Here is a 27,755-nt window from a genome sequence, read left to right as displayed (position 1 = left end):
TTGTTCAATTTGTATAGCAGGTATATGCTATAGTTGTCCGATCTGAACATCATCTTCAGAACTTATACCGTGGCTTTCGATAATAATTTATGTGAAATTTCGAGAATATATCTCTTCAAATACATAAGTTTTCCCTACAAAGACTTTATTTCGATCGATCACTTTGTATGGCAGCTATATGTTATAGTCATCTGATATTGGCCTATCTGACCAATAAAAAGCATCTTGATTAAAAAAACTTCTGTGAAAGATTCCAGATCGATAACTCAGAAACTAAGAGACTACAGCTCATCAAGCTGATAATTTGTACGAATGCGTACTCCATAAGATATTCAACGTTTCTTTCTGTGTGTTACAAACTTCTTGTCAAATTTAATAGTATAAAAACCCATGCAATAAATAAAAAAAGTTTCATTTCTACTCGCTAGTGAATAACAGACGACCATTATCAAAATAATAATGTGGCAATGTGCGCTTTTCAATTCAGCTCAAAATCGTTCGCTCGCGTGCTATCTTCAACGTTTGTGCCTCTTCTACAACCTCATATTTCCTCTACAATACCTCAGTGTGTTTGTTTGTATGAACGTCTGGGGCATGACGCTTTGGCTCGTTTAAATTTGTACTCACCAAAACCATCTACGGGACTCACTGAGTGGCACGAAAACTCGTAAGGCTTCTCCTCCTGCGAGCTATATCTGTGTGTTGTCCGTTCAGCCGTTTACCGTTGACCATTGACCGCAACCAGTCCATTTTAGCACATGTGTGCGTCCGTGTGTGTGTGTTTTCGTATAGAAATAGCATGAAAGGATAAATGAAGAAAAGTGATTTTAGATTTGCGCTGCTGAAGGTGGCAACACGTTCGCCATTGAAATTGGTTTATTATAACTTTTTTGTTGTTGTTGCTCAAAGCGAAATCAATTGATTGCAAAAAGGTTACATTAATCAGACATGCAACTCTCTGGGGTACATTAAGTTCCCGCGCACATGAATACATATGTTATGCTGAGTTTGGATATTACAGTTTATACTATATATTTGTACCCATACATTTACATATGTACTTGTTTACATGTGCGCCTGTCCCTTAAGGGGTTTTAATGCTGATGCAAATGAGTGGGTCTTTAATAAAATATTGGGTTTGGTCAAAGGTATAAACATAACTAATTAGTTTAAGAAAATACTTTATAAAAATATTGAGCGTTGTGAATATTTTAGCAGCCTTAAATCGGTTTAAATAAATTGGTAACTGAAAATTGCAATTTTTGAGAAGCTATCAGTATTGAGAAAAGAAATTTTACAAATATTCTGTTTTCATAATTTTTATAATATTTTTTTCCAACCTCTAGAAATTTCTTTTGTTTTCAAGCATAGATCGACCGATACTGTTGCAATTTCATGTTCAATATTCATACGAAGTTCATCAATCGTCGCTGACTTATTGGCATAGACTGCAGATTTGACGTAGCCTCACAGGAAGTAGTCTGAAGGCATCAAATCGCACGACTGAGGCGTGAGATAGCACGTTTACCAAACTTGGTTTTCAATAAATCGAATGTGACATTCGTTGTGTGATTTGTAGCGCCATCCTGTTGGAACCACATATTGTCCAAGTCCATATTATACAATTCGTGCCAAAAATATTCGGTTATCATTGAGCAGTTTCGGTTATCATTTAACCACTTGAAAATGTCATATCAGTTTTAAAATTTTTATTAACCGTAGGTCTCCGTACGCCAATATTTCCTAAGGAATATTTTGGTCGATTTTGTTTCATTAACGGCGAAGCCCGTAATCACTATAACTAGAATTATATGGAATGCTTTATCAAAAAAAAAAAAAAAAAATTTTTTTTAAATAGGTATTCGTTATTCAAAAAATATATCCATAAAATTTTAAAATTCAATAAATACTGTATTTTTGTTCTTGTAATTCACAAAAATCTAATTTATATTAGTAGTGTCTTTATATTCGAAAACGATTTCGTAAACTTTCTCAATAAAATTTTCAAAATAATTTTTGATCGTTTTGGCTAGCTTTTTTCTTAGCAACTTAGCAACTTCTAGTCCTTGGTTTACATGTTTAAAATATAGTTTGCATTATAATTTCAAATGGAAAATGATACGGGGCTTTTATGTTTTTAGATTTGAATAGACATACAAAAATTTTTTGTTTTAAAATTTTTTACTACATGAATTTTAAGTCAAAGTAGCTATTAGCAAAATATAAATCTGTTAAACGCAGTGTAATGGTGGACTACGAGCAAAAGTAGAGATGTCTGTGTTCCAATAAAATGATAAAAATTTCGAAGCTTTGAGCTAAATTAATGAAAATGAATTATCATTAAATATCCATAAAGCAACAGCACAAAAATTTATATTCTCCTATTTAAATTGATGCGATTTCACACTCACCTTCTCAATCTGCCGCTCAAAATGCTGGCATCCGCTGACTCCGATCGTTGTCTCCAATCGTGTTCGTTGGTATCGTAGGGTGGTGTGGCCCAAGTCACAGATAATTGATGTGGTGAAGTAACGCCTCCAGTTGGCGATGTTATGTCCTAGTGAGTTAGAAACAATAAATATTTAATAAAAACATAATGTTGGACACAAAATATTGCCGCATTTAATACATTTCAGCTTGAATGGTGATAAAAAATATTAATTAAGTGGTCTATGCATGTAAAAGATTAGATTATCGAAGTTGAATTTTTACAGATGCCATTAAATTTCTTTCGTTTTTATCACAAAGTCTAGACATTTTAATCCCAGATTGGCTTCACGAATTTAGGAGCATGATTACATTTTCTAGTTTTCCTTTATCGTATGCGTTTTCTGCTGCAATGCAGTTTTTAACATAACTTTATTTAGTACAAAAAGCTAAGTAAGAAGCTTTCTTGCTATCAGCAGATTTTGTGACTCAGTTCTGACCTAACTCCATTGCAAATACATGAAATTCAAAATAATCTAACACCACTTTTCATAAGTTTACAGGCAAAGGAAAAACGTTGAAACAAAAATTGAATTGGTTACAAAATGGTTATATATTGGTAATAAAATGGTTATATATTGGTTATAAAATGGTTATATATTAGTTATAAAGTAGTTATGTATTGGTTATAAAATGGTTATATGTTGTCTATATCTGAGAGTGGAAGTTGAAAACTTTAGGCCACATGTATGTAGTATAATGTAGTAAATCAATTCTCTTTACAGGCGTAGAATGTACTGAATCAATAAAAACTTCAATTTCGATCTCTTTGATGATACTTTGGTTTGCATTTTAGTTGACAATTTTTAGTTATTATGAAAGTGGCAAATTGTGAAATTTTTAAAATTTCAATTTTAATTGACATAAGGATGGCTTTTGAGAATATATTGTCCAAGTTAACGTTAATTGAATTAGATACATGTAGCTTTCAAAGTGAAAAGTCAACTATAAGTATCCGATTATAAAAGTTAAAATATCCGAAATTATACGATTTTATAACGGAAGTCCAAAGGACAAATGTTTCAATAAATACCGTGCATGTAGTTAAAACGACTGTCAATAGGATGCAGGGCAGTGGCAGCACAAAAGATGATAAAAGCCCTCACCTCGAAATCTCAACATATCGGAAATGTAACACAAAAACTATAGTGTTCTGAAGCTTTTGTCAGAAAATTTAAAAATAAAATTCCAAAAAAGACCCGCAATCCACAAATGTTATAGTAAGAAAAAGTTTTATTAGCGAAAACATTTTCTTTGCTGTCTGTAAAATGTTTTGAACTAAGTTATGTGTGTTGCTTTAAGTTATGTGTATTTTGGCAATTTGGAGAAAATTTTCTGATTTATTTTTACCTACACAATGTGATAATATTTGACAATTTTAAATGCTTTGTTGGCTTTGGCTTCCGTTATTTCCGTTTTTTATAAACTTCAGTGCTCGCTTGTACTGTTTGAAAATTTCTAGATTTAAAAATTATTTTATTTATTTGATAATATTTAATTTTTAATTTTTTTTTTAACAATTAACAGCTCGCTCTCTATTATTTTGAGTTTTGTTGTTTTTTATTTATGTTACTAAAAATTATTTAATACTAATCATTTTGCACTTTTAAGTTTTATGAAGATTTTTAGACGTTGTAATACTTTATTAATCACTAATTCGGTTGGAAATGCAGTTTTTATTATTTTGTTTTTGTTTCGCACTCAACAAATTTTTTAATAATTATTTCAGTTTTAAATTTGTTTATTTTTATTGTAGTTTTTACTTAAAAAAAATTATTTTTGATTTTTGAGTTTAGTTTTCGAAACTCTTTAGAACGAAGTTTTTTCTTAGATTTACAAAATGGTGTGCACTTTGTTTTTTTTCACAAAATTTTTGTACCAAACATTTTTTTTATCCAGAACGAGTTTAGCGACTTGTTCTGAAAATTCTCTCCTTAGGTTTTTCACGATTCTTATGCATTAGTCGTCTTAGATCTTTTATAAAATTTTCAAAATTATATAATTACAGATTTAATTAGTTATTGTTTCCTTTTAATTTTTTACTAATTTTTTTACTAATTTTTTGTAACTAATTAACTAATTTTTTTTAATTTTATTTAAATTTTTTTAATTAACTTATTTATTTTCGACGTTTTTCTTGCAATAATACTTATTTTTAACAATTTAACAAGCCTAAGACTCTTTCTCTGTTTCATAAATTTTTTCCAAACTATTATTTTATGTTTTCAAAATTTTCCACAGTTAATTAATTTCTAATAAATTTTTATATTTTTTTTCGTTTAATTTTATTCTTTTTTAGTTCCCTCGAGTAAAAAAAATTTCTTAGTATTTTTCTTAATTTGAATTCACTTTGAATCACTAAAAATTATTATTTTTTCCCAATTATAACGGTATTGGTGGTATATAGAAAAAGCGTTTATAAAAATCAATTCAAAGTCTATTCAATTAAATTTCCGTTTCCGATTCCGATTGCTTGGCCAGTTCGAATAGCTTTAGTAGCGGACACCAACGGCTGATTACGACGACTGAATGCCAAAGTCAAGCGGCTCCACATCGAATACGCCACACCAGATCGGCGGACACTCCACAAAATGCCAATCGCCGCCGCGAACAGGGCAGCGCTGCGATTCAATTTTCAGCTTTTCCCACATTTTTTCACATGATTTTACATGTTTCTACCATTGTTGTTATTGTTTTTGTTGTCTTTTAACTATACCAACGTTGAATTGAATTTTTTGTTCTTCTAATAACGACCACAAATGCAAATGTGGCATGAATATGAATAAAAGTATGCCATTTCGAAGTGGCCACACACCCAAACGCACACGCGTGGAGCGAGTCAACAACCGCCAATCAAAAACCACTCCACGACACGATATGCTTGAGCTCCCGACCGCCGCACCAAGCCACGGCATTCCGCAAGCATCGCGAAGACGACAAAAATCCAGCTGGTGTGTGTGAGTGTGTGAGTGGTGTGAGTCAACACGCTCGCCCAGATAACGGTTAATCAACATACACGCTTAGACAGTTACGAAATGTGTACAAAAACAACAAAAATAAATGAAGCATAGTGCTAATAGTAATAGCAAAACCATAAGCACAATTACAGCAACAAAGCGCCATGACCGTTATATTTCATAAGAATGAAAGAAGACGAATGAGCAGAAAAATCGCGAAAGGCATTTGGAGCGACGTCGACCGCACTGTCAGCCGCAACGTCAACTCTAATTCCAAACGGTGACACCTCAATGCCAAATAGGATTGGTGTTGGCTGGTAGTGACGGTGACGGTGACGGTGATGGTGTGATTGTTGTTGGTGTTGCTGTTCTTGATTTTAGTGTTGTTGCTGCTTTTGTAGTTGTTACTTTTGTACTGTTGTTCAAATTGTTGTACCTGTTGTTGTTGTTTTTATTGTTGTAACTAATGTTATTGTTGATGTTGTTTTTTTCGTTGTCGTTGCTTTTGAGGTGGAAATTCCTTTGAATTTGAATTTGAATTTCAATCTGATGAAGGGTGCTTGTGCGCGCTTTGGGTTGTGGCATGTCGCGGGTTAACGGCATAACTTCTTCAAAATGCCAGCACGGAGACACATGAGCGTATATGTATCTGTGTTTTGCTACATATATTTGTATGTATGCATGTCTGTGTATGTGTCACCTATTAGTTCACCACACAATAACTCCTTCGGCGGGTACACCACGGCGTATGAGTGTCTACTGAAATGCCTTAAATGTATATAGATTCGCTTCTGTGTGTGTGTATAGGTAATAACGGCATATTGAATACACCACATGCGGTAAATGAATTATACGCCATACTACATATTTATTTTAATATGTTTGCGTTACACAGCTGGACTTTAGCGCCGCTGCGAGGCAACTCGAACCGCCATATAACCGTTAGAATGGCTGTTAGCTGTGGCTAACATTTTTATGGCAGTCATCGGTCGCATGTAAATGAAAATCAAACATGCAAAGGTTGATAAAGAAAATCGCAAAATTCTTGCGGTGAAGCTTGTACGTATTTGAGTGTGTGTTTGTGTGTGTGTTTTCTTGTAAGTGTGATGGTTACACATATGAATAAGTTTGTGGATAATTAAAAAATATTCTTCCTGCCTCAACCCATCAAGCCAGCAAAGCGTTGCTCAAAGACCATAAGAATGCTTATATATTCCGTCTATATACAAATATGTTATCTGACCGCACATATTTATGCTTACAGGGTTATATACGTAAGTATATAATACAATAAGCATGCTCTTTCCAGACAAATTAAAAACGCGAATAACTAATTTGCAACACTGCAAAGCAAAAAACAATAACAGAACGGTAAGTGGCAGAGCGCGTGCAAAACATATGCAGAGAAAGATAATTAACAAAGAAAAGATATTAATTTTTTTTTTTTAATTGCCGGCTTAATTAAAATAGAATTTACACGGGAAATGGTAAATACATTGTGACAAAAAATCACCATGTCCCGGAAAATTTAAACTACCAAGTAAATGATATTTAAAAAAATTTTATTTTGCCAAGTTGGTAGCACTGTTCCTCATTACTATGCCAAACATGAGTGGGATCTGTCAACCAGTTTGCTTACAGCGGCTGCTTAAGTCGGTACACCTCACTAGTGCGTTGCGATCTTTACATTGAATAAAAATATCCAACAAAGAATTTCTCTCAAATTTTGTATTTCCCATGGCTTAAAGGACGGCCAAGAGATGATTGAAGACATGCCCTGTCCTGGGCGACTTCGACCTTATTTATAAAAATATTAGAAAAGTGATGAACATAGTGCTTGCAAAGCAACAGACAAGTGTAAGAGAGATGGTCAGAAAGCTCGACTTCTCTCGCAAGTCTGTTGAAATGACATTGATTTATATTTTTTCTATTTCTTGCTCGACTCCTCGCGATATAGTTGTATTCTTTTTAAAGAGAGTACCGCAAACAGTTCTCTTTGGACATGCGATCCCACTTTCATAGAGAGCATTACAACTACCGATGAGACATGGCTTTAAGGGTTTAACTTGCAAGTTTTCAACCGACCACAGAGATACACAAATTCGTGGAAGAAGCTGAAAGCGAGTGTTTACAAGTCTTTATGAAAAGTGTTTCGAGTATTGGAAAAATCACTGGCATAAATGGTTTACATCTGGAGGGAATTACGCTGAAGGCGACAAAATAAATAGTGAATATTTTGGATTTTATTTACAATTTGGAAGTCTCTCTCACAAAACTCTATGTTCTCAGCGACTCTTGTCATTACAATTGAAGTCTTAATTTTGACATTTTTTTATTATTTCAAAAGTTACTTATTCAAGCACATTAACTAGAGATGTTGTCGTCCATTATGTGCGTACAAGTGTTTTAACCCCACTTAACGGCATAAATCATGTTATCTAGTCACATCCACACACTCATAAGTACACGCTTATAGTAATCGCACAGCATTTCCCCCGCTTTAAACGATTTATTACAAAATTCGTTGTCATGCAAATGGAGTGAAAGAAGAAATTTTTAAAACGGAAATTTGCAACTTATCTCAATTGAAATTCATTGAAGTGTGATATCGTTTTTGTCCAGACTCTGTCCTCGTCTGTGCGTAATTGCTGAGCGAGTGCGATAAATAAAAATCAGACAACACAGCTAGACAGATGCACTTGTGCGGAACTAAGTGGTGTCGGGATAAAATATGGAAATGTCTATTATTATTTATTTATGGCAAAGTATTTTAATATTGTGCACTTAAATGAAAATAAGTTTACATATAATAAACACATATAAGCAAATATTACAAAAGTTGTACAGCAAAAAGGTGTTAAGGATATGCAAATATTTTTATAAGTGGGTACGTTTCGTTTTTTTGTTAGGAGCTCTTTTTTTATAAACGTTATCCTTTGAAAAAAATTTAAAACAGAATTTGTTATTTATAGCTCATAAGAAACGTTTAATTAAATAATACAAATATAAATTGTTTATAAAAAAATATAGCTTAAAGTAGCTAAGCGTTTTTTATGCTTCTAGTTTTTAGAAACTCTATCCTTTTATTTCGTCTTCGATTCCGTAAGAAGTATCGTCAGTGCACTTTTCCATCAAATTTCTCTTCACTCCATACTTCAATCCTGTATTCTCAAATTTTTATATGTATAATAGAAGGATCTAGTCTCTATACCACTTTTTTCTTTTGCTTCCTCAGTTCGCTAGCACTTGGTTCTTCCATTGAAACTGTGGACATCCTTGCTGCCGGCATCCATTCTTTGGTTTCGAATTGAAAGCGACTTTCTTGATCGGAATACTAACTGGTCACTGTCTGGAGACGACACACGCCAGAAGAATCAGGTATGTAGGTCGAGAAGACTGCTGGAAATATATAGAGTAAGGCAACAGGGAAAAAATGGATCATGTCTTGTGAAGGTATCGATAGTGAGACCACATAGTCTGTTAAACTCACGTCAAGCGCAGGCATCCTAAAAGATGACTACTCCTCATGAACCTAGAAATTGAACTCCGTCTGGTATCGTAAGAGACCAAAATTGTTCTATGCGCGGCTCATTGGCCTACCAGATTAACCTAACCTAACTTATGTTCGCGATAAAGTAGACTCTGCAAAACACTTCTGCAACATTTTCAATAACTCTGTAGTTGGGGATCCATTGGAAATACAAATTTTCAAGCAAACTCGTTTTTCAACTTTTTTCTCGTGTTAAAAAAAAAAAAACAGAACTGAGTGGGTTATATGTTAAATGAGTTTTGCTCGTTGTCTGTTTTCTAAAACCTGATTGGATCGATTTTTAAAGAACTTAAGTATAATTGAAAATTGTTTCGGGATGGCGTATAACATTGATAACTGTAAGGAGGTTGAAACACAATTTCAACTCCATTAACATTTCTGTGTCTCCTTGGTGGAAACAAGACATTTTGGAATGATGTTATATATCGAACTCTATGTTCGTTAAATATTTCTAGATTATATTATTATATATAGTAACAAGGCTTACAACTGTCCTCTGTGGTATTCTTTCATACGTCTTAATACTAATCGAAACTCTTTAACAATTTTGAATTAAGCGTATGATTCCTCTTGATATAATATTTAATTGGTCGATAAATGTAAAGAATCGCTTTGGAAATCTTAAAAACTAATGAAGATTGCTACTTTAATAAATGCACAAAACACTTTGCAGCTGAGGTCCAGGTAGTGAATACATGACGTTAGAAGAACACTAAACAAAAAGTGACAGAAGCAACTATTTGTCATAATTATTGTGATCATATGATATGATTGTGTGATGTGAGCATATTTTTCGATAAAATTACTAAAATTTGCAGAATCTCAAGCAAATGCTCCCACCTCAAAAGCATCAAGATGGCCTTGTGGTGACTTTTTCTAACAATTTCTTGTTAAACTAAATCATTCATCCTTTAACGAGAATGTGTTAAGCAAGCAACCTCCGAATCCTTTCAATTTCCTTTCTAACCCGGAGAATATTTGAATTGCAGAGCAATTTTCTAAAGGAACAAGCAAACGCTTTTAATAAATCACATAGACACAGCCACATCCTACAGACGCACAGACACCATTAAACGCACACATATACCCAAGCTACATGATTACCGTACAATTTCCTGTTTCAGCTTGGCGCGGATGTGTGCCAAAAGGCATACACAAAATGTCTGCGCCTTTCTTTGTCGCACTCAGCCAGCGGAAAAGGAGTGAGTCCTTAGCAATACGACGAAGAACTCTGTGTTATGTATTTATTGCGATGATTTGGGTGAGTGTATGTGCAGAAAACTTGGCTTAACACTAAGTTGAAAGCTCTACACATGCTGCTGTTAAAATTTATGATGATATGCACTGGCATTAGGGTGGTACTTCAATGTGTAGGGAAATTTTTTTGCAACAGTTTTGTATCCGAAGCATAAAGTAGATATTTTTTTTTTATAATTTAAGGCATAAAATAAATAAGGTGGCATTTGAATTTAAACTGCGCGTGGCGAAGCATTTGGAGAATTATTTTTTTTTTTTAGGTTGGTAGTACTGTGAGTTACATTCCATTGTCATTTTTTATGTCAAAATATTCATTAGTGTGCCGTGTCGTTTTGTGAGCTGCTAAAAGTGAGTTTTTCGTTTTTTGCGATGTCAAAATTTGTTGAGCAAAGAATTTGCATTAAATGATCATTTCGCCAAAAACTCAAACCATATCGTTCCACAACCACCGTATTCACCTGACCTGGCGCCGTGCGATTTCTGGCTGTTCACCAAGCTCAAAAGATCGCTCCGGGGACACCGTTTTTATACGGTAGAGGAGATTCAAGCCGCAGCGAAGACGGAACTGAAGCCTTTCCCGGAAAGTGACTACAACCAGTGTTTCGAAGAGTGGAAAATCCGTTGGCATAATGTACTACATCTAGTGGGGATTACTTTGAAGGGGATGGAAATGATTTGGTAGAATAAATAAATAATTTTCAAAATAGATACAGTATCACCTTATTTTTTGAGCACAGATTATATTTTTACATATTCAAGAGATCTTAAAGGTTTGTCCAAACAAGCAGACTGAAGCTTTTTCCTTATGTAAATGTATTAAAAAAAATGGAAAATGTGTCTCTTTTTCAATAGCTTATAATAGATTTTGTCAGTGGGGGAGACCGAAAAAATCGATAATAATATATATATAATCGATAATGTATACATTTTCAAAGCATCATCCTAATTAAATAATAAAAAAAGTGTTTATTTTGTACATAAATTGTATGTTTATGCTTATGCTTTATTTATTTGAAATTCCGAAAAAAATCATTTGATTTTAAAGGAACACCATATGGGTATATATATCTATATATTGGAGTGGAGTTTTTGTCTGAGAATGGAATGATCGTTTTTCATTTGAAAATTCAAAAAAATCGCTAATTTGAATTCATAAGAATCGCCCTAATGTCAGATAATAATTTGATGTAAGAAGTACTCGCAGTTTATTCGGAAGTTCGAAAAAATAGATAACTTGATTATGAAAGTATCACCCTAATGCTAATATATGCGACTGTCGGTTATGAATTGCATGGAAAATAAGTGGAAGGGAAAATCACTGAAATAAGTAATTTGTTTTCATTCTAAACCTGTTTATTTGTTTTTTTTATGAACCACCCTAATGATTCTACTAAATAAAAATTTGTGTGGTTTTTGTGTGCTTAAACGCATATTTTATATTCATTTCAATGTGCGAAAATACATAAATATTTTTTCCAAAGATCCCCTCTATGTCTCTCTATTCCAATAAGTCTTTTATGTTTTTAGTGGTAAAATAAGGCAGAGAATAAACCAATAAAATCACTAATTTATATTAATTTAAAAGTTAAAAAAAATCGCTAGTCAAAAAAATTTTTTTTTTTGTACCACCCTAATGTAATAAACACTTGTCTGTTGTGTGCTAAAAAGTAAATAAATAAAATAAATATTTTATGATCATCTGAGAATCGTAAATCGCGATAATTTGATTTTCTATGAACCACCCTAAAGCATAGCAACATATGTATATGTATGGCTTATTAAGTTTGCCTGCATTACCAGCAGTAGAATAAAAGAAAACGAAAAGCCACAGGGCAAATGACGAACATAAATATCTTATTGCTATTCGAAAGTTTGACAACACCGTTGAAATGAAAGACCCGGTATCACATACACATGTGCATGCTTATATGGTAAATGTAAGACATACATATGTGTATGTGCAGTAGGCATATCAATGGAACTCTTATCCTGCCCTTCGAATGGCATGTAGCATCTGGTGAAAGGGATTTTGATTGCGTGTCACGTGGAGATTCAAAAGGACAATTCGAAGATATTCGACATTCTCACATGTAGATACTTATTGTATATATATAGTATACACATTGTATATTTGTAATAATTTATTGAAATGCAGCACAAATGTTAAATGGCTTATTTATCGGCAAAGGATGAAATTAAAGGGCTTAAATCTATCAACATCGTGTATGCCGAGTAATTAACCCAATTTGCTCTTTGTGTCTTTTGAGGTCAACAAATGCGTGCCACTTCACGAAACTGGGTCAACTAATAAGAGATTTAGAGCGAAAAAATGGAGAAAATATCGCTGCATATATTCTTGATAACTTCGTTTTCCGTTTTCCGCTTTCACTCTGATATCAAACCCAATTTATTTCCTATAAACCATGAAGATGTTATATACAAGGCACACACTTACACACACCCATGCAGATGTTAACTATTTTATAGCAATACACTGATGTACACACACTCACACAACTGCCTGCAGCACACTGGAATTGGGGTAAACATAGATTTATGAGGCATTCAAGCTGACAAGAAAATATGTGTTGACCAACACCTCGAAATGCCGTCGCCGGCTAACGGCTAAGCCAACGGGTATTCTTTGCATTTTTGCACTGGATGGCAGGAGTGCGTGCCAGTATGTGCTAGAGTGTGGCATTACTTGTTGGCCACAAATGCTAACCAGACAGCCACTAACACTGTGTCATTTGAGTGCCTTTATAGCACATTTGTACACACTTTTTTTTTTACAAGAGTGTATAGAGTAGTGCCTAGGGTTTGTTGTGAAAAAGTCATTTGAGTTTATTAATGTGGGTAATTAGGGTGGGCTAAGGTGTCATTCAGTGTGTGAGCAAGGGTTAAGTTCAAACAGAAACGAATTAGTTGGACACAATTTACAGTTTTGGTCTTTGGCAACTCTAAAAAAATTTCTAGAGTAAAATTATTACAAGTGGAATTAGTTCTAGCAGTTAGGATTCAGAGCCATTTCCGTTTGTCGCAAATAAGTGTTTTACATTAAAACCTAGTTTTTACCCAAAATCTTTAGATTCCTATAGACATTTTTGATGGGTAGCGACCCTCTTTTCTACCACTACTATTAAAATAAAGTATGAGGAAAATAAATATTTTTGATTCATTGTCATTTTCGCTTGTCTCAAAAGCTTTAAAAGTTTTTCTTCACTGAAGCCTTAATTTTTCTTGAAGTTACATGCTCTGTTAGAAATTTTGAACAAGCGGTAACTCTGATTTGTTTAGAACAACCTAAACTGCGCGAAAAATTAATATTTTTGTTTTGCGATTTATTTCTTCCTGCTACCAAACATTTACTTGCCGTTTGTATTTCATTTTTATTAATTTTCATTTAAAAAATCGATGGCAACCCTTAGAAAAAAGAACCATAACAATACCTCGTCAAATATTAACATATAAAGAAAAAACATGACCTTATTTAAATTAAATATTCGATTTTGGTTATAGTAAATTTGAAAAGGTGGCAACCCTATTTTAGAACTTGCTTTGCTTTCATGCTTTAAGCTGAATAAGCTACTTAAATTAAATATTCGTTATAAGTTATATATTAAAAAAGTGGCAACGCTATTTTTTGAATATTATAAGCTACATTTTAGAGGGCGGCAACTCTATCTAATAGCTTTTTTTGTAAATATTTATATCAGCTAAATAATATTTTTTTTATAATTTTTTAAAAAAGGTGGTAACTCTATTTTTTGACTATTATGAACACTAATATATGTTTTCAAATTATCATCTACGTCAGTAGAATATGTAATATTTCTATTTAAATAAAATATTGTTTTTTTTATATTTTTTTTAAAAAAGGTGGCAACGGCATTTTAAAATATAATATTTGTGAAAAATGTTGAATTTATTTAATTAAAAAGACAAAAATACCCAAAATCCATAAAATTATCTCAATAAGTATTTCTGCTAATTACTTTTGGGCAACTAAAAGGTTGCCAACTTTTCCGAAATAAAAATCACCTTATAACCCAAAAGAAAAAAGTTTTTAGCGGGATCTATTCTAGGCTTTTGCATATAGTGGTTTTTATTGTTGCTTAGTTTAATAAAATCTGCCATTCTTACTTCATTAACCATTATTTGAATTAGACACAACCAATGGGTACATATGTACATATGTATATAAGACCTTTAACACCTCAGTTGACTGACCAAGCACACAGAAACTTAAACACAATATGTTGCTAATTATATCAGTTTTTCTAGTCAATAATTTCACACTATCTGCCTACCATTAGCAAGCTTATGAAAAAAAAATAAAAAATAACTTCAGCTTTCTTGAACTTTTATTTTGCAAAACTCTTTACACATGTCCCGCCTTCGTCTTTCGTTTCGTGAATTTAAAATAAATGTTCTCCGTGGAAATACTTCTACTTGTACAAGCTTAAAGCCGGCATAGTTAATTTAACAAGGAGTGGCCTGAACGCTCTAACGCAGTACACTTTTCAATTCTATTCAGCTGCGTTGCTCCCAGTATGTATGTAACCAGTGTTTCTTGTCAGCATAAGAGGTAAACTACGAAAGACAGGCTATAAGGAGCACGATAACGTCACTAGTGCTAAGAAAATCATGAATAACTGTGTTCAAGGCAAAACAAAAAAAAACAAAAAATACATTGGCACATTAGGGTGAACCAAATTTACGATATAATTTTTCCCAACCTTATTTCCAGCTATGCTTTTGTTTTTGCGTTATCTTAGTAGCCTCATAGATCTCCATCAAAATATCAATCATATTTGAGTTTTCCACCTTTATGAATATATACCTGTTTAGGTGTAAGCTACTTTTGAAAGTAAAAGCACATAAACTTAAACCAAGAACGTTTATTATCATTTGAAGGAGCATCCATCATCCGTTGAGTTCAATTTTTGTTGACCCGTTCGAGTATTTCGACTAGTAACTGGCAAATGACATGCTTGATGCTTCGAATCGAAGCGGGATTGCCCACGTACGGTTTTGGCTTTACATGTCCTCATAGGAAAAAGTTTTAGCGGTGTGATATCACACGATCTTTGTGGCCCTCCCAAAACGTGAAACTATCTGCTCAACGATGTGTTCCTTCAATAAATCCATTGACACTGATGCGATGTGTGGGAACTGGCACCGTCTTGAAACCAAATGTTGACGACATGAAGAGCTTCAATTTCAGGCAACAAATCGTCAGTTATCACAGCGCGGTAACGGTCGCCATTGACGGTTATGCTAACACGGTCATCATTTTTAATGATTACACTGGCCCACAAACCACTCCAAACTGTTGTTTTTTCTGAATGAAATTACAGCTCTAAAATCTCTTGAAGTTACTCTTCGTCCCAAATGCGACAATTTCAATTGTTTACATAGCCATCAAGCCAGAAATGGGTCTCATCGCTGAGCTCATTGCCTCTCTGCATTTTTAATCTACATATGTAGATATGATATAGAAATAATTTCTGAAGTTTCAAGAACGTATTGTTTGATCAAACTTATAAATGATATGATGAATGAGTGTATCAATAATTTTCCAGATATATAGCAAATAGTCTATGTCAGTATCCAAGCCGCCCCTTGAGTAAATTATTAGCTCAAGTTTTTATGTGTCGCTATTCTGCCGCAAAAAATCATCTATCCATGTTTAATTAAAAACCTAGTTTTTATTTTCCTTTCCACATTCTCGAGAGTGAAAACGAAGTTCATCTTCTTTCACTGTGAATTTGAGCGCATTTGCTATGTAGTTCTTAATCCACAATTTTTTCCACATTGACCTTCCCACAGAGGCGAACTACGGCCATTGTGAGGCCAAAACCCGAACTTTCTTTTTTCAGTCCTCCTTTACAAGTTGATGGCCTGCGCGGTGAAGTTGCTGTAGCATGACCACACTCACACTGTGAGAGAGCACGTGTACCGTGTTTTTACGCTCGCTCGTGGGTGTCATTTGCATGCGTGATTTTTTGCTAACGAGTTTTGTTATTTTTTTCGCTGAAATTTTCCGTCTTTTTTGAACTTCAATGCGGCAATGTAATCAGTAGAAGCGAAGTCAACAACGAATGAACATATTCATATGTCTGGTTGTCAGTGTGTGTGCATAGCGGAAATGCCGCAGTTGGATATGTCATTGGCGAAACCGTCGCGTAACATTCATTATTCTCACCCAGAATGTTTTACACGTGCCTGCTTGTGGTGCGTGCGAAGAGGGTGTGCGGTGAGTGAAAGTGGGAGGGGAAATAGAAGAATGACAGGGCAGCTAATGAATACAATTACTCACGCATGTATGCATAAATATAATATTACCAAAATAAACATGATTTAAATGTGTAGAGGGAGAACAATCAAAAAATTCACCGGTAACTTGCTCGTTGTGAGTCGGTGAGTCATATTTAGGTAACTAAGTTTGTATACGAATATTACATTAAATGTGAGAGATAAAAATTCATACGAAATTTAACAATATTATGAGCGTCACAAAGAAGAATTTGTGAAAAAGAAATATTTGAAGAAGAATACTCAGTTTAGTATTTAATTTAGCGATTAGAAGGTTAGCACCGATTAACACCATGAGCACTAACCTTTAAAAGGGCTGCAGGAATTAAGGAATTATAGTTCAAAAAATTACAATTAAAGAACAGGACTCTACCATTACTCTATTAAAGTGAATACTTGATGAAATTGAATAATTAACAAGTAAGGAGGGGCTAAGTTCGGGTGTCACCGAACATTTTATACTCTCTCATGATAAAGTGATAACCGAGATTTCATTATCCGTCATTTACATATTTTTTTATTTTGCTGTAAAATTAATTAGATTAGGTTAGTTCGTGTACTTTGAGTATTGAATTGTATTTTCATTTATTTTAATTGTATTGAAAAGTTATAGTCCGATCACGACGATCTTTCCACAAGGGATACCTCAGCTCAAATACCGTATTTGTGTAAAGTTTTATTCCGCTATCATCATTGGTTCCTAATGTATATATTATACAGAGAAGGCATCAGATGGAATTCAAAATAGCGTTTTTTTGGAAGAAGGCGTGGTTGTGAACCGATTTCACCCATATTTCGTACTTATGGTCAAGGTGTTAAGAAAATATCATGTACTGAATTTCATTGTAATCGGTCGCGTAATTCCTGAGATATGGGTTTTGGTTTATAAGTGGGCGACGCCACGCCCATTTTCAATTTTTAAAAAAGCCTGGATGCAGCTTTCTTCTGACATTTCTTCCGTAAAATTTAATGTTTCTGACGTTTTTTGCTAGTTGGTTAACGCGCTTTTAGTGATTTTCAACATAACCTTTGTATGGGAGGTGGGCGTGGTTATTATTCGATTTATTCCATTTTTGAATTGTATATGGAAATGCCTAAAAGAAACGACTCTATACAGTTTGGTGGACATAGCTATAGTAGTTTTCGAGATATGTACAAAAAAGTTAATAGGGGGCGGGGCCACGCCCACTTTTCCAAAAAAATTACGTCCAAATATGCCCCTCCCTAGTGCGATCCTTTGTGCCAAATTTCAGTTTAATATCTTCATTTATGGCTTAGTTATGACACTTTATAAGTTTTCGGTTTTCGCCATTTTGTGGGCGTGGCCCACAAAACGTGACCTAATCTTCTTATGGAGCCAAGAAATACGTGTACCAAGTTTCATCATGATATCTCAATTTTTACTCAAGTTACAGCTTGCACGGACGGACGGTCAGACAGACAGACATCCGGATTTCAACTCTACTCGTCACCCTGATCACTTTGGTATATATAACCCTATATCTGACTCTTTTAGTTTTAGGACTTACAAACAACCGTTATGTGAACAAAACTATAATACTCTTCTTAGCAAGTTTGTTGCGTGAGTATAAAAATTAGATTTATATCCTTATATTGCTACCCTATAAGTATATAAATAAATTATCAATGTGACGAGTTACGCCAGTTTAGTCATATCTGTCTATATATATGTACACTATGCTGTCTCCTAGTTTCAGAAATATCGACCTGAAATTTTGCACTCGGTCTTTGCTCTTCATAAAGTTGCTCCTTTGTCGAAGGCATCAATTTCGGAACACCCTAGCGTATAGCTACCATGAAAATTGAACGATCAAACCCGGTTTTTTATTTTGAAACTTGGCATAGATTATTATCGAAGACAGCTCTACAAACTGCACGACAGAATTCAATCAAAGATCATATTATATTCATTTATGATATAAGAAATGCACCAGTTTTTTTTTTTTTGCTTTCTTTTCACAAGTCGACCACAGGCATTAGCAGATTTCATTGATAAAACCAAATGATATTATGCACAATTCTTTGTTTGAACGAGCTCACATAACAAATAGAAATCTCTTCACACATTTATCAAAATTTTGGCAGCTCAGGAACAACTAATATACACACTACTATGAGCAAAAAATAGTAAGACTTTGTTCATAATTTTAAATTACTTAATTTTTTCAAATTTTTTGTAGTCCTCTTCAAAGTATACTTCTGGCGAGTAGCAGTTCACCTTTAATGTCTTCAATTGACTCAAAATGGTTTCTCCATAGCGATCTTTGGCACGATTGCCGAATGATTGATTGAAAATTTGTCCAAAAATTCACGGAGAATCAAAGCAGAACGCGACGATGCATTATCGTAGTGCAGAACCAAGAGTTGGCGGCCCATAATTACGGCCCCTTTTTTTAAATAGCTTCGCACAAACGATGCATGACACTCATAGTACTCCTTGTTGATAGTTTGGTTGGTCGGAGGGAATTCGGAATGCACCGCACCTCGATAATAGAAGATTTTAGACCTGTTTTGACGTAGTTTTACGGTTTCGGCTCACTTTTGCAACGATATTCGGCCGATTGATCGTCTGTTTCCGGTTCGTAAGCATAGATTCAAGACACATCACTAATAATAATACACTTTATGGCATCTTGGTATTCGGAAATCGCTGTTTCACTGACGTTAATGCGACGCTGTTTTTCGAAAAAATTTTTTGACATGATGGATTCCAAAAGTTTTCACTTTTATTAAGTGCTAATGATCTGACAATATGATTTTCACTGATCCTTTCGATATTCCTACGATGTCAATAAGACCTCTAACTCTTAATCGGCGATTCTTGGGCATCTATTCCTTTATTTTTTTGACATGTTGCTCATCAGTTGCTTTTGATGACCGATCTGGACGTGCTGAGTCGTCAACGTGTCCTCGAGCCTCTTTGAATAATTTGTAAAAATCAAAAACACTTGCTCGGGACTAACAATTATCACCGAAGGTTTTATCCAACATTCGAGCAAAATTTAAATTAGAAAGTCTTATAATTTTTGTCACCACAGTAGTATATGTAGTCAAGACATCTTTCTCACAACATATTAGCAATACATATTAATTTTTTATGTATACAATAATCAACTTCATAACTCCATATTAATATGAAACACTTTGCCGCGCTCAACAAAATATTTTATAAGAACTTATTAAAACATATAGCTACATCTATGCTGAAAAACATAAATGTTTACCATTTTGAAACTGTTGAATTTCTATTATTCGAAAAACTTTTACTGTCATTGCACAAAACGCGCGTTGATTTTCAGAAATGAATTTGTGTTTTGACGCGAAACTCAATTTCGTAAACTTCCATACGCAATTATATAAAGCTTATTGGTTCTGCCGCTCCGGCGGTAAGTTGCGTCTGCTAACAGCGTTTGGTTTTAAATATCAATAGAAAATAAGCGGACATTGCAATGCACCGTTATTGGAAATGCAACAGAACGAATGCTTTCCAGTCTCGTTCAATGTGCATGCCAGCCATTGAAATTTACAATTACACACACATATACATACATGTATATAAATATAGACATTATGCACATACATACACACAGCCATACAAACCTGAAAGGCTTTCTGCATAAAATGTGGGATTTTATCGCGTTAAATGAGGGCGCTACCGCACTTTATTAACCCGAGCTATACATTCCCATGCATGTGGGTGTGTTGTGCTTCGCTTTTGGTTTGAATATCAATTGCAATGGAGAATGAAGCAAGAAGTGTTACAAGAAGAAGTATTTCTTCGCATATTTTATACCATTCACGACTTGAGGCAATAAGACAATTCAAGTGTAACAGATCGTATCATGAATATCAAGAGCAATTGTAAACTAAAATTTTGTTTCAAGACACTCTCTAGGATGAATGAACACTTACTAATCTTCATTTTATAATATGATCAACTGCTTAACATGAAATAACGTGACCAGTTTGCTGGCAAAATAATACTAGTAAAGGTTAGTTCTACGTCAACACGTACTGCTATTGTATTTTCTACTACCCCGGTTAGCTAATCGAAAATTGCTATTTCCAAAATTGCTTGTTTGACAATTTAGTTGTTTATTTTTAGTTCGATTAGTTAAGCACTAATACATAGAAGTTTTCTCAGAAGGAATTGTAAATTTTTTCTAAATTTGAGGTAATAAGGGCTGTAAAATTTATTAGTTTTTGTTCAATTTCTAATAATAAATAAAGTATACTTTCTTAAAGCCATAATGGTAGCTCCGCCTAGTAATAACAGTTTTAGGAATCAATAACCCTTTTTTGAATGTTTTGAAACACTTTTTGGAAGAAAGGCGCAACTAACCAGCATGCTCTCCACTTTTATGCTGAGGCTCATAAATATCATCCCAATGTCCAATTCTTCTACTTATGCAATACCACCCGAAAAAATATACTAAGTCCGGAACTGACAAAAAAAAAACTACATTTTTGGGTACTTTAACACAAATATTTAGTTTCGCCATCAAAATGAGCGCCTGGCCAAAACAAGCATGCCAACACTTAATCTCATTTCCCATGCTCTCGTTATAAGACTCGGCTGGAATGGCTTTTAGTGCCTTCAGCAAATTTTTGAAGTCACTCACTAGATTGTTGGACAGTAGGACAGTAAAGGTCCACAAGTTTTGAAAATCTTTAATTAATTTTGCAAGTATTCGCAAGTGTGGAAGTATGGATTAACAAGTTTCTAAATAAACCGTTGACATGCCATGATCAGAGTCAACATCTAACTAAATTGGAAAATGTAGAGATATGATGGTAACTATGAGTTCCAATTTGAAATTAATTACGTTACTGAGTTCAGTGTTAAGATACAATATCTAACAATAGGATGATGTGATTTTGACAGTTTTTGGCGGCCATGTTTATTATGAATTATTATGATTTTACAAAGAGGAAGGCAAATCATATTGCTCAGATTGTTTTGAAAAATAGCTAGAAACTTAAAATGCGATATTAATTTACTAGACCAGTGCCTGACTTTTAGAAATATCTAATATTTTGAGGTGAGATTTTTTTTATTGAAAATTCGAGCTTTTTCCGAATGAAATCCGAAAAAAGTTTCTCTACATAATATGAAACAAGAAAAAACGGTAACTTCGATTACACCAAAGTTCTAATGCCCTGAACAAATACAAAATATTCTTTATAGGCACTTGATTGCGAACGTTCACTTTGTATGGCAGCTACAGGGCGAGAGCATAACTTTTGTTCGATTCTCAAAATTAAGGGACATGTTCGCGTTCATACAAATAAACAGAGGGACAGAAGAACATGGCTAAATCAACTTAGCTTGTAACGCTGATAATTTATATATATACCTTGTAACAAAAAGTACCCGGAACTTGTAATATAAATTTCAAAAAATTGTATTTTGCTAATTTGATAGGACAGTCCTTAATTACTGCGCCAAATACGAGCGCGATCAGTCTACCAGTATGTTTACAGCAGTTGCTTAAGTCGGTACATCTCAGTAGTATGTTGCGGTTTTCCCAATAGATAAAATCGTCGAACAAAGCGGTTTGCAAATTCGCTTTGAATCTTGGAAAAAGCTTACTGTGATTCAGTTTTATCAAAAACAGCAGCCTACGAGTGGTACAAAAGCATCAATGATAGTCGAGAAACCCTTAAAGACATGAATCGTGCAGGACAACCTTCGACCTCTTCAACTGATGAAAATATTAAAAAAAAAGGAAGGATGTGGTGCTTGAAAATCGTCAATCAAATCGTCAATCAAGTGTTAGAGAGATGGCAAAAGAGCTCGACATCTCTGCCGAGTCCGTTGGAATGATTTTGGGTTTCGAACGCGTTCTTGCTCGACTCGTCCCGATAAAGCTGAAGTTTTTTCCAAAAAAATAGTACCTTAAAGAGGTCTCTTTGGGCATGTTTGATCGAGCGAATTCCGATCTCACATTCATGTACAACATTATAACTGCACTGCCGATGAGACATGGGTTTATGAGTTTGATATGCTAAAAAGTCAACAATCATCGGAATGGAGGGGGGAAAAAAACAAACCGAAACCAAAAACAAAAAAGCTACGCTCAAAGCTCAATGTTTTTTTTTCCAGTATTCGTGGTTTAGTGCATCATGAATTTGTTTCGGAGGGACAGACGGTCAATAAGGAGTTCTCTTTGATCGTTTGCGGTGTTTGGCTGAGAACATACGTTAAAATCAGCGAGAATTATGGAAGAACAATTAATGGATTCCACACGATGATAATGCACCACCGCAACGAGGCACATTTGTGACCGAATTTAAAGCCAAAAACGGAATGAATAGCATCGATCAGCCACCATATTCAACAGGTTTGGCTACCGGTGATTTTTTTTTTTTTGCTCCCCAAACTGAAGTTATTGCTACGTGGAAAACAAAATTCACTGAAAGAGTTAAAAGCCATTCCAAAAAGTGGTTATAAAAAATGTTTCGAGGTTAGGAAAATCGTTGGCATAGGGGTATTACATACCCTCGTGGCTACTTGTAACATAGCACGAACATTTTTCTTTGACTTCACAAAATTTCATCGATTTATCTCCAGTAGTTGATGACAAAATAATTTAACAGTTTTATCGTGCTCTAAATTTTAACTTTCAAAAACCAACCTTTTACCAAAAAANAAAAAATAAAAAAATTAAAAAATAAAAAAAAATGAACTGCTTATTTGCAAAATCAGACATTTTTCAAAATTTTCATAGACCACTTACCGTAGTTGGACGCTACTTCTTTAAAGAACTTATATATAATTTTGATTAGCGAAATATTTCCTTAATTCACATACATTCAACACAGTTAACACAATTCAGCACACATTTGAAAGTTAAAAACTACAAGCCAAATCGATTTCATGGAATTGCGTTCAAACCACAATAAAATATGCCACATACAATTGTTGATATTGACTTACCTCGCCGAGCATTTGCGGCTGAGCTCGAAACTCGACGGAACCACCTGATGAACGCCTCGGCTTGTTCATATCCAAACGCAGTATACCCGCTGGACGTACGCGACGCCGCTCGCCCAACTCCTGCAATGCCGGCAACGGTGGCGGTGGTGAGGTGGAAGATGTGGCCACCATGTCGACGACGGTAGGTGTTGGTGCAACATGTGGCAGTGTTAGAGGAGCTGGCTGTGATGAAAGTGTCGATGGTGGTTCAGCGATTGTGCCAGTTGTGGTGGCAATGCCAGCGGCAGTGACTGTTGGATAGCTTGTTTGTGTTGTCTCCGAGTTCGTGGTTGTAGAAGTTGCGCTTGAGGAAGCTGCAGCGCCCTCAAAGCCATCGCTAGTAGTACTTCCGGCTGCCTGTTGCATTCTCGTTTGGATTTTAAACAGTTTTCTGGTCTCCTAAGCACTTTGATTTGCGATGATGGCTTCAAAACGACTCACCGCTCTAAGGAGCCTGCACGCGTAGGAGACTCAGCTCGGGACACGTCCGTTGTGCACCGTATTCACGACCGAACTATATTGCTAATAATAATTACCAGACCGCAGCCAACTGGAAAATAAGCAAGTGAAGCGAATTGTTGTCACTGACCATCCCCATGACTCCTCTCCCCAACTGCTAGCGGCAACCATTGTTTTCGTCTAAGTACATGCATATTCGCCTATGCATGGCTGTGTGAGTGTGTGTGTGTGCATATGTGTGAACAAATTGTTGCTTCGCCTGCGCGGCTGCTACTGCCTCCTCCCTCACCATTTAAGTCCACTGTTGCTCGCCTCCGTCGTTGTTTATGAGGCGCAATAACATGTCTGCGCCATTTCGCTTGTCTCCTTTTCATTTTTTGCCACTTTCCGCCACATTTTTATTTCGCTTAGCTGGCAGTTTTTTGTGTGCGCTGACGCTGATCCCAGTCATTCATTGTCATTCACTTAGAAATGCAAACAATAGCCGGGACACCTCGGGGAATGAGTGATGATGTGGAGCCGCATTGCCCCCAAATGGGCGGCCGCGTTGCTCTCGGCTTCTGAAATTTTGTTTGTATATGTGTGTGTGTGTGCGGTAGGTGTGTTTGAGGTCATAAATAGGCGTTTACGTGGCATAAATGCGTCGAACCCACATACATGGTACACAGCCGCGTTCAGAGTGGCGGGAACAGTAAACAAAAAATTTCACTGACAAGCATACTTGGGCTCATATGTAAATGTATATGTGTTTGTCTTCCATATATGTATGTATATGTGGGCCGACATATATGCTTCTCAGTTTGCATTTGAGTAAAATCGCGTGCGGAAACTTTATACTCCCGTTAACAATTTTTTTTTTTTTTTGGAATACAGACCCCGTCGGAAAATTTTGGTATAAGCACTTTCAGACTATTGCCTTCATATGAGTTATCACAATCTATGTATTACCACCATTTCATAATGGTAAGGAGTGAAATTTGTGGAGAAACTCCGATGTACTTATTTGCAGCTCCATTGAGGCCATCGAAACGTAAGGTGAGTTCAAGAAGTAAGAGTATTCGCTACACAGAAACCTGTAGTGTACAACACTCATAACCGAAATGTCTGCTTTTAAGTGTTAGCGCTGGGAGAGTCCAAAATTTGAGCCTCTGCAGCTCAGTCTCTGACAAAACAACAAAACAAAGCTTCGAATGAAACCCTGAACTCAGCTCACAGGCATTTGAAATATTTTCTTTAGAATCTCATTGGTTTGAGCCTTAGAACCTGATTTCTTCATTAAGAGTAGATTACATATGGACTGGGATTGATATTAAAGCGTAGATTTGCAACATCCTTCGGTATAACGGGCGAATTAGTCGCCCGTCTCTCGAAAGCTGACAGATGTTTCAAAGAACTGTACAAATGCTCATTATTTGGGCTGGTGACTAATGAAAGGACTGCAGAATAAAGTTCTAAGGGAACTGCGCTCACAAACTAAGTTAAATTTGTTTACATAATATAGATTCTGTAAATATTCTTCCAATTCCATTTCATGCCCTTCAAAGTAAAGTAATTATCGGACAGAGGATAAAAAGCATTCTACCAACGCTTTTCCAGCCCTCATTCGATATATTTCGGTCCAGTCTTCAAGACTATTTATTTGGTTTTTATCCTCCGCAGTAGTGTCAAGATGTCGCCCTGTATTGTTTTTTAGTCAGAAGTCGCAAGGAGCCAAATCAGGGGAATGATATGAGTCAAGTTTTCGCTAAAAGGGTCTAGAAGAACCAATGAAACATCGTGATGAAGGAATCAATAATTATTTGCACATAATTCCGGCTTTTTCAGACGAACAGCTTGACACAAACGAGGCATAATGCTCAAGTAATATTTTTTGTTTGACAGTTTGGCCCGCGGAAAGAAAACGTAGTCATTACGGTACTACCTCAACTTACTTATGGAACACTACTGAACAGCTGCTAAGCTGAAGAGAGCTGGAACACAGATTGCCATTTTAAGGAAATCCATAAAAATTATAGGAAATAAATTCTCTTCTTCATCTTCTTATTTATTGGAGTAGGCACCGCATACGCAGTTGTAGCCGAGTTTTCAACAGCGCCCCAGTCGTTCTTACTTTTCACTGTTTGAGGCCGATTGGATCCCAAGTGTAGCCAGGTCCTTTTCCACCTAGATTTTCGAACGGAGAGAATGTCTTCTTCTTGCTCTGCTTTGCCTGGCGGGTACTGCGTCGAATACTCTCAGAGCTGGAGTGTTCACATTCATTCGGACGACATGATCTAGCCGGCGTAGTCGCTGTCTCTTAATGCGCTGTACTTTGCCAATGTCTTCTAATATCTTGTACAGCTTGTACAGACCTCAAACCTTTTGCGCAGAAACTTCCTCTCGAAAACTCGTAACGCCGACTCAGCAGATGTTGTCATCGTCCATGCCTCTGCACCATATAGCAGGACGAGAATAATGAGTGACTTCTGGAGTTTGGTCTTTGTACGTCGAGAGAGGAAAAATAAATTCACCGTCGTAGGTATTTATAGTAGGTTACGGACTTCAGTCAGTCTATTAATATTATTCTAGTTCTCTAACATCATATCAAGTATTTCCATCGTCAAATTTTTTAAGTTTCAGTGAAAACTATACTTCATTCGTTGATTTCGACTCTTAAAACGTTGCCTCCAATATTAAGCCTTCTTTCTCTTTATACCTACCCTTCTTCCCTTTGTTTCCTATCACTTTTTATACATTCCTACAAAAATGTCCTACCGGGTTGTCAGTTAACTAACCTCCAAAAAACATGTTGCTGTCAAAATGTGTTTTGCAAAAAATTTATAACAACAAACAAATAAATTTCCAGCTAACTGTTGTTCACGTTAAAAGCGCAGCAACGTGACATGTCCTTTTATGCTTCATTTCGTTAATTTCTTCACCTGCCGCGGCCTTACGCCCACACAAGTGAGGCGTACAGAACCAGGCTGCCACCTAGTGACTTTATAAATGTCCTTACACAATCGTTTTGGCATAAAATGTCACATGCTACTCACTTTCGCTACGCTTCGCGAGCGTTTGAAAATTTATGTTTCACTCATAGTGTCCAGGCTTGAGTGATAGGCATTTGGCGAATGTCCGCGCTGAATTTTTCATTCCCACTTTTATGCCTTCGTATACTCACCTTATTTTTAATTTTTTTTTTTTTTGGACTTCATTTTTCATGTGCTTTTTTGTGTCATTTGCACGTTGACCAGTGACGGCGTTTAGTGGAGAGCAGGTGGATTGCAACGCTTGGCGCGGTTATCGCTTATTTTGCTCATAAATTCTTCTGCTTCTAACGAAAATTGCTCGGCTTATCTTGTTGACCGGCATTCTTTGTACCTATCTCACTGTCGCTGCTGCACCTTATACAAGGGCATAAAGTAAAAAAAAAAAATATAAATTTTCTTAAATACAATACGTGAACTCAGCTGTCTCTAATTATAACGTTACTAAAGGTGGTTACGCAGAAGTGTATGCAAAAATGGAAATTTATATATGTAAGATAGATTATGTGAGTTGATGAATGAGCTGTCGCTTTACGAATTGCTATTTTTTGAGTTCTTGGAAGAAAAACAAAAGTTTAGCAAATTTATAATTTAAAAAAAGTTGCCTGTAATTGCCAAATTCCTTCTCGAAATTAAATAATATAATAGACAAATATATCGGGTGATTTTTTAAGAGCTTGATAACTTTTTTAAAAAAAAAA

General features: G+C 35.2%; 1 protein-coding gene across 1 annotated transcript in view; it reads right to left on the bottom strand.

The window, feature by feature from the left end:
• The window catches only part of LOC108968308, a 55,324-nt gene extending 31,451 nt beyond the window's left edge, over window positions 1-23,873 (bottom strand). The window contains exons 1-3 of the mRNA XM_018932256.1: window positions 23,531-23,873; window positions 2,412-2,557; window positions 628-695 (exon numbers count right to left, since the gene is read on the bottom strand). Of these exons, the coding sequence (XP_018787801.1) occupies window positions 628-695; window positions 2,412-2,557; window positions 23,531-23,701 (385 nt within the window). The 5' untranslated portion in view covers window positions 23,702-23,873. The remainder of the gene's footprint in view (window positions 1-627; window positions 696-2,411; window positions 2,558-23,530) is intronic.
• Between the last annotated feature and the right edge of the window lie 3,882 nt (window positions 23,874-27,755).

This window comes from Bactrocera latifrons, unplaced genomic scaffold (assembly GCF_001853355.1).
Source record: "Bactrocera latifrons isolate USDA-ARS-PBARC rearing strain unplaced genomic scaffold, ASM185335v1 scaffold_21, whole genome shotgun sequence".
Lineage (NCBI taxonomy): Eukaryota > Metazoa > Arthropoda > Insecta > Diptera > Tephritidae > Bactrocera > Bactrocera latifrons.
Note: the sequence above shows the minus strand (reverse complement) of the source record. Positions and strands in the feature narration are given on the sequence as shown.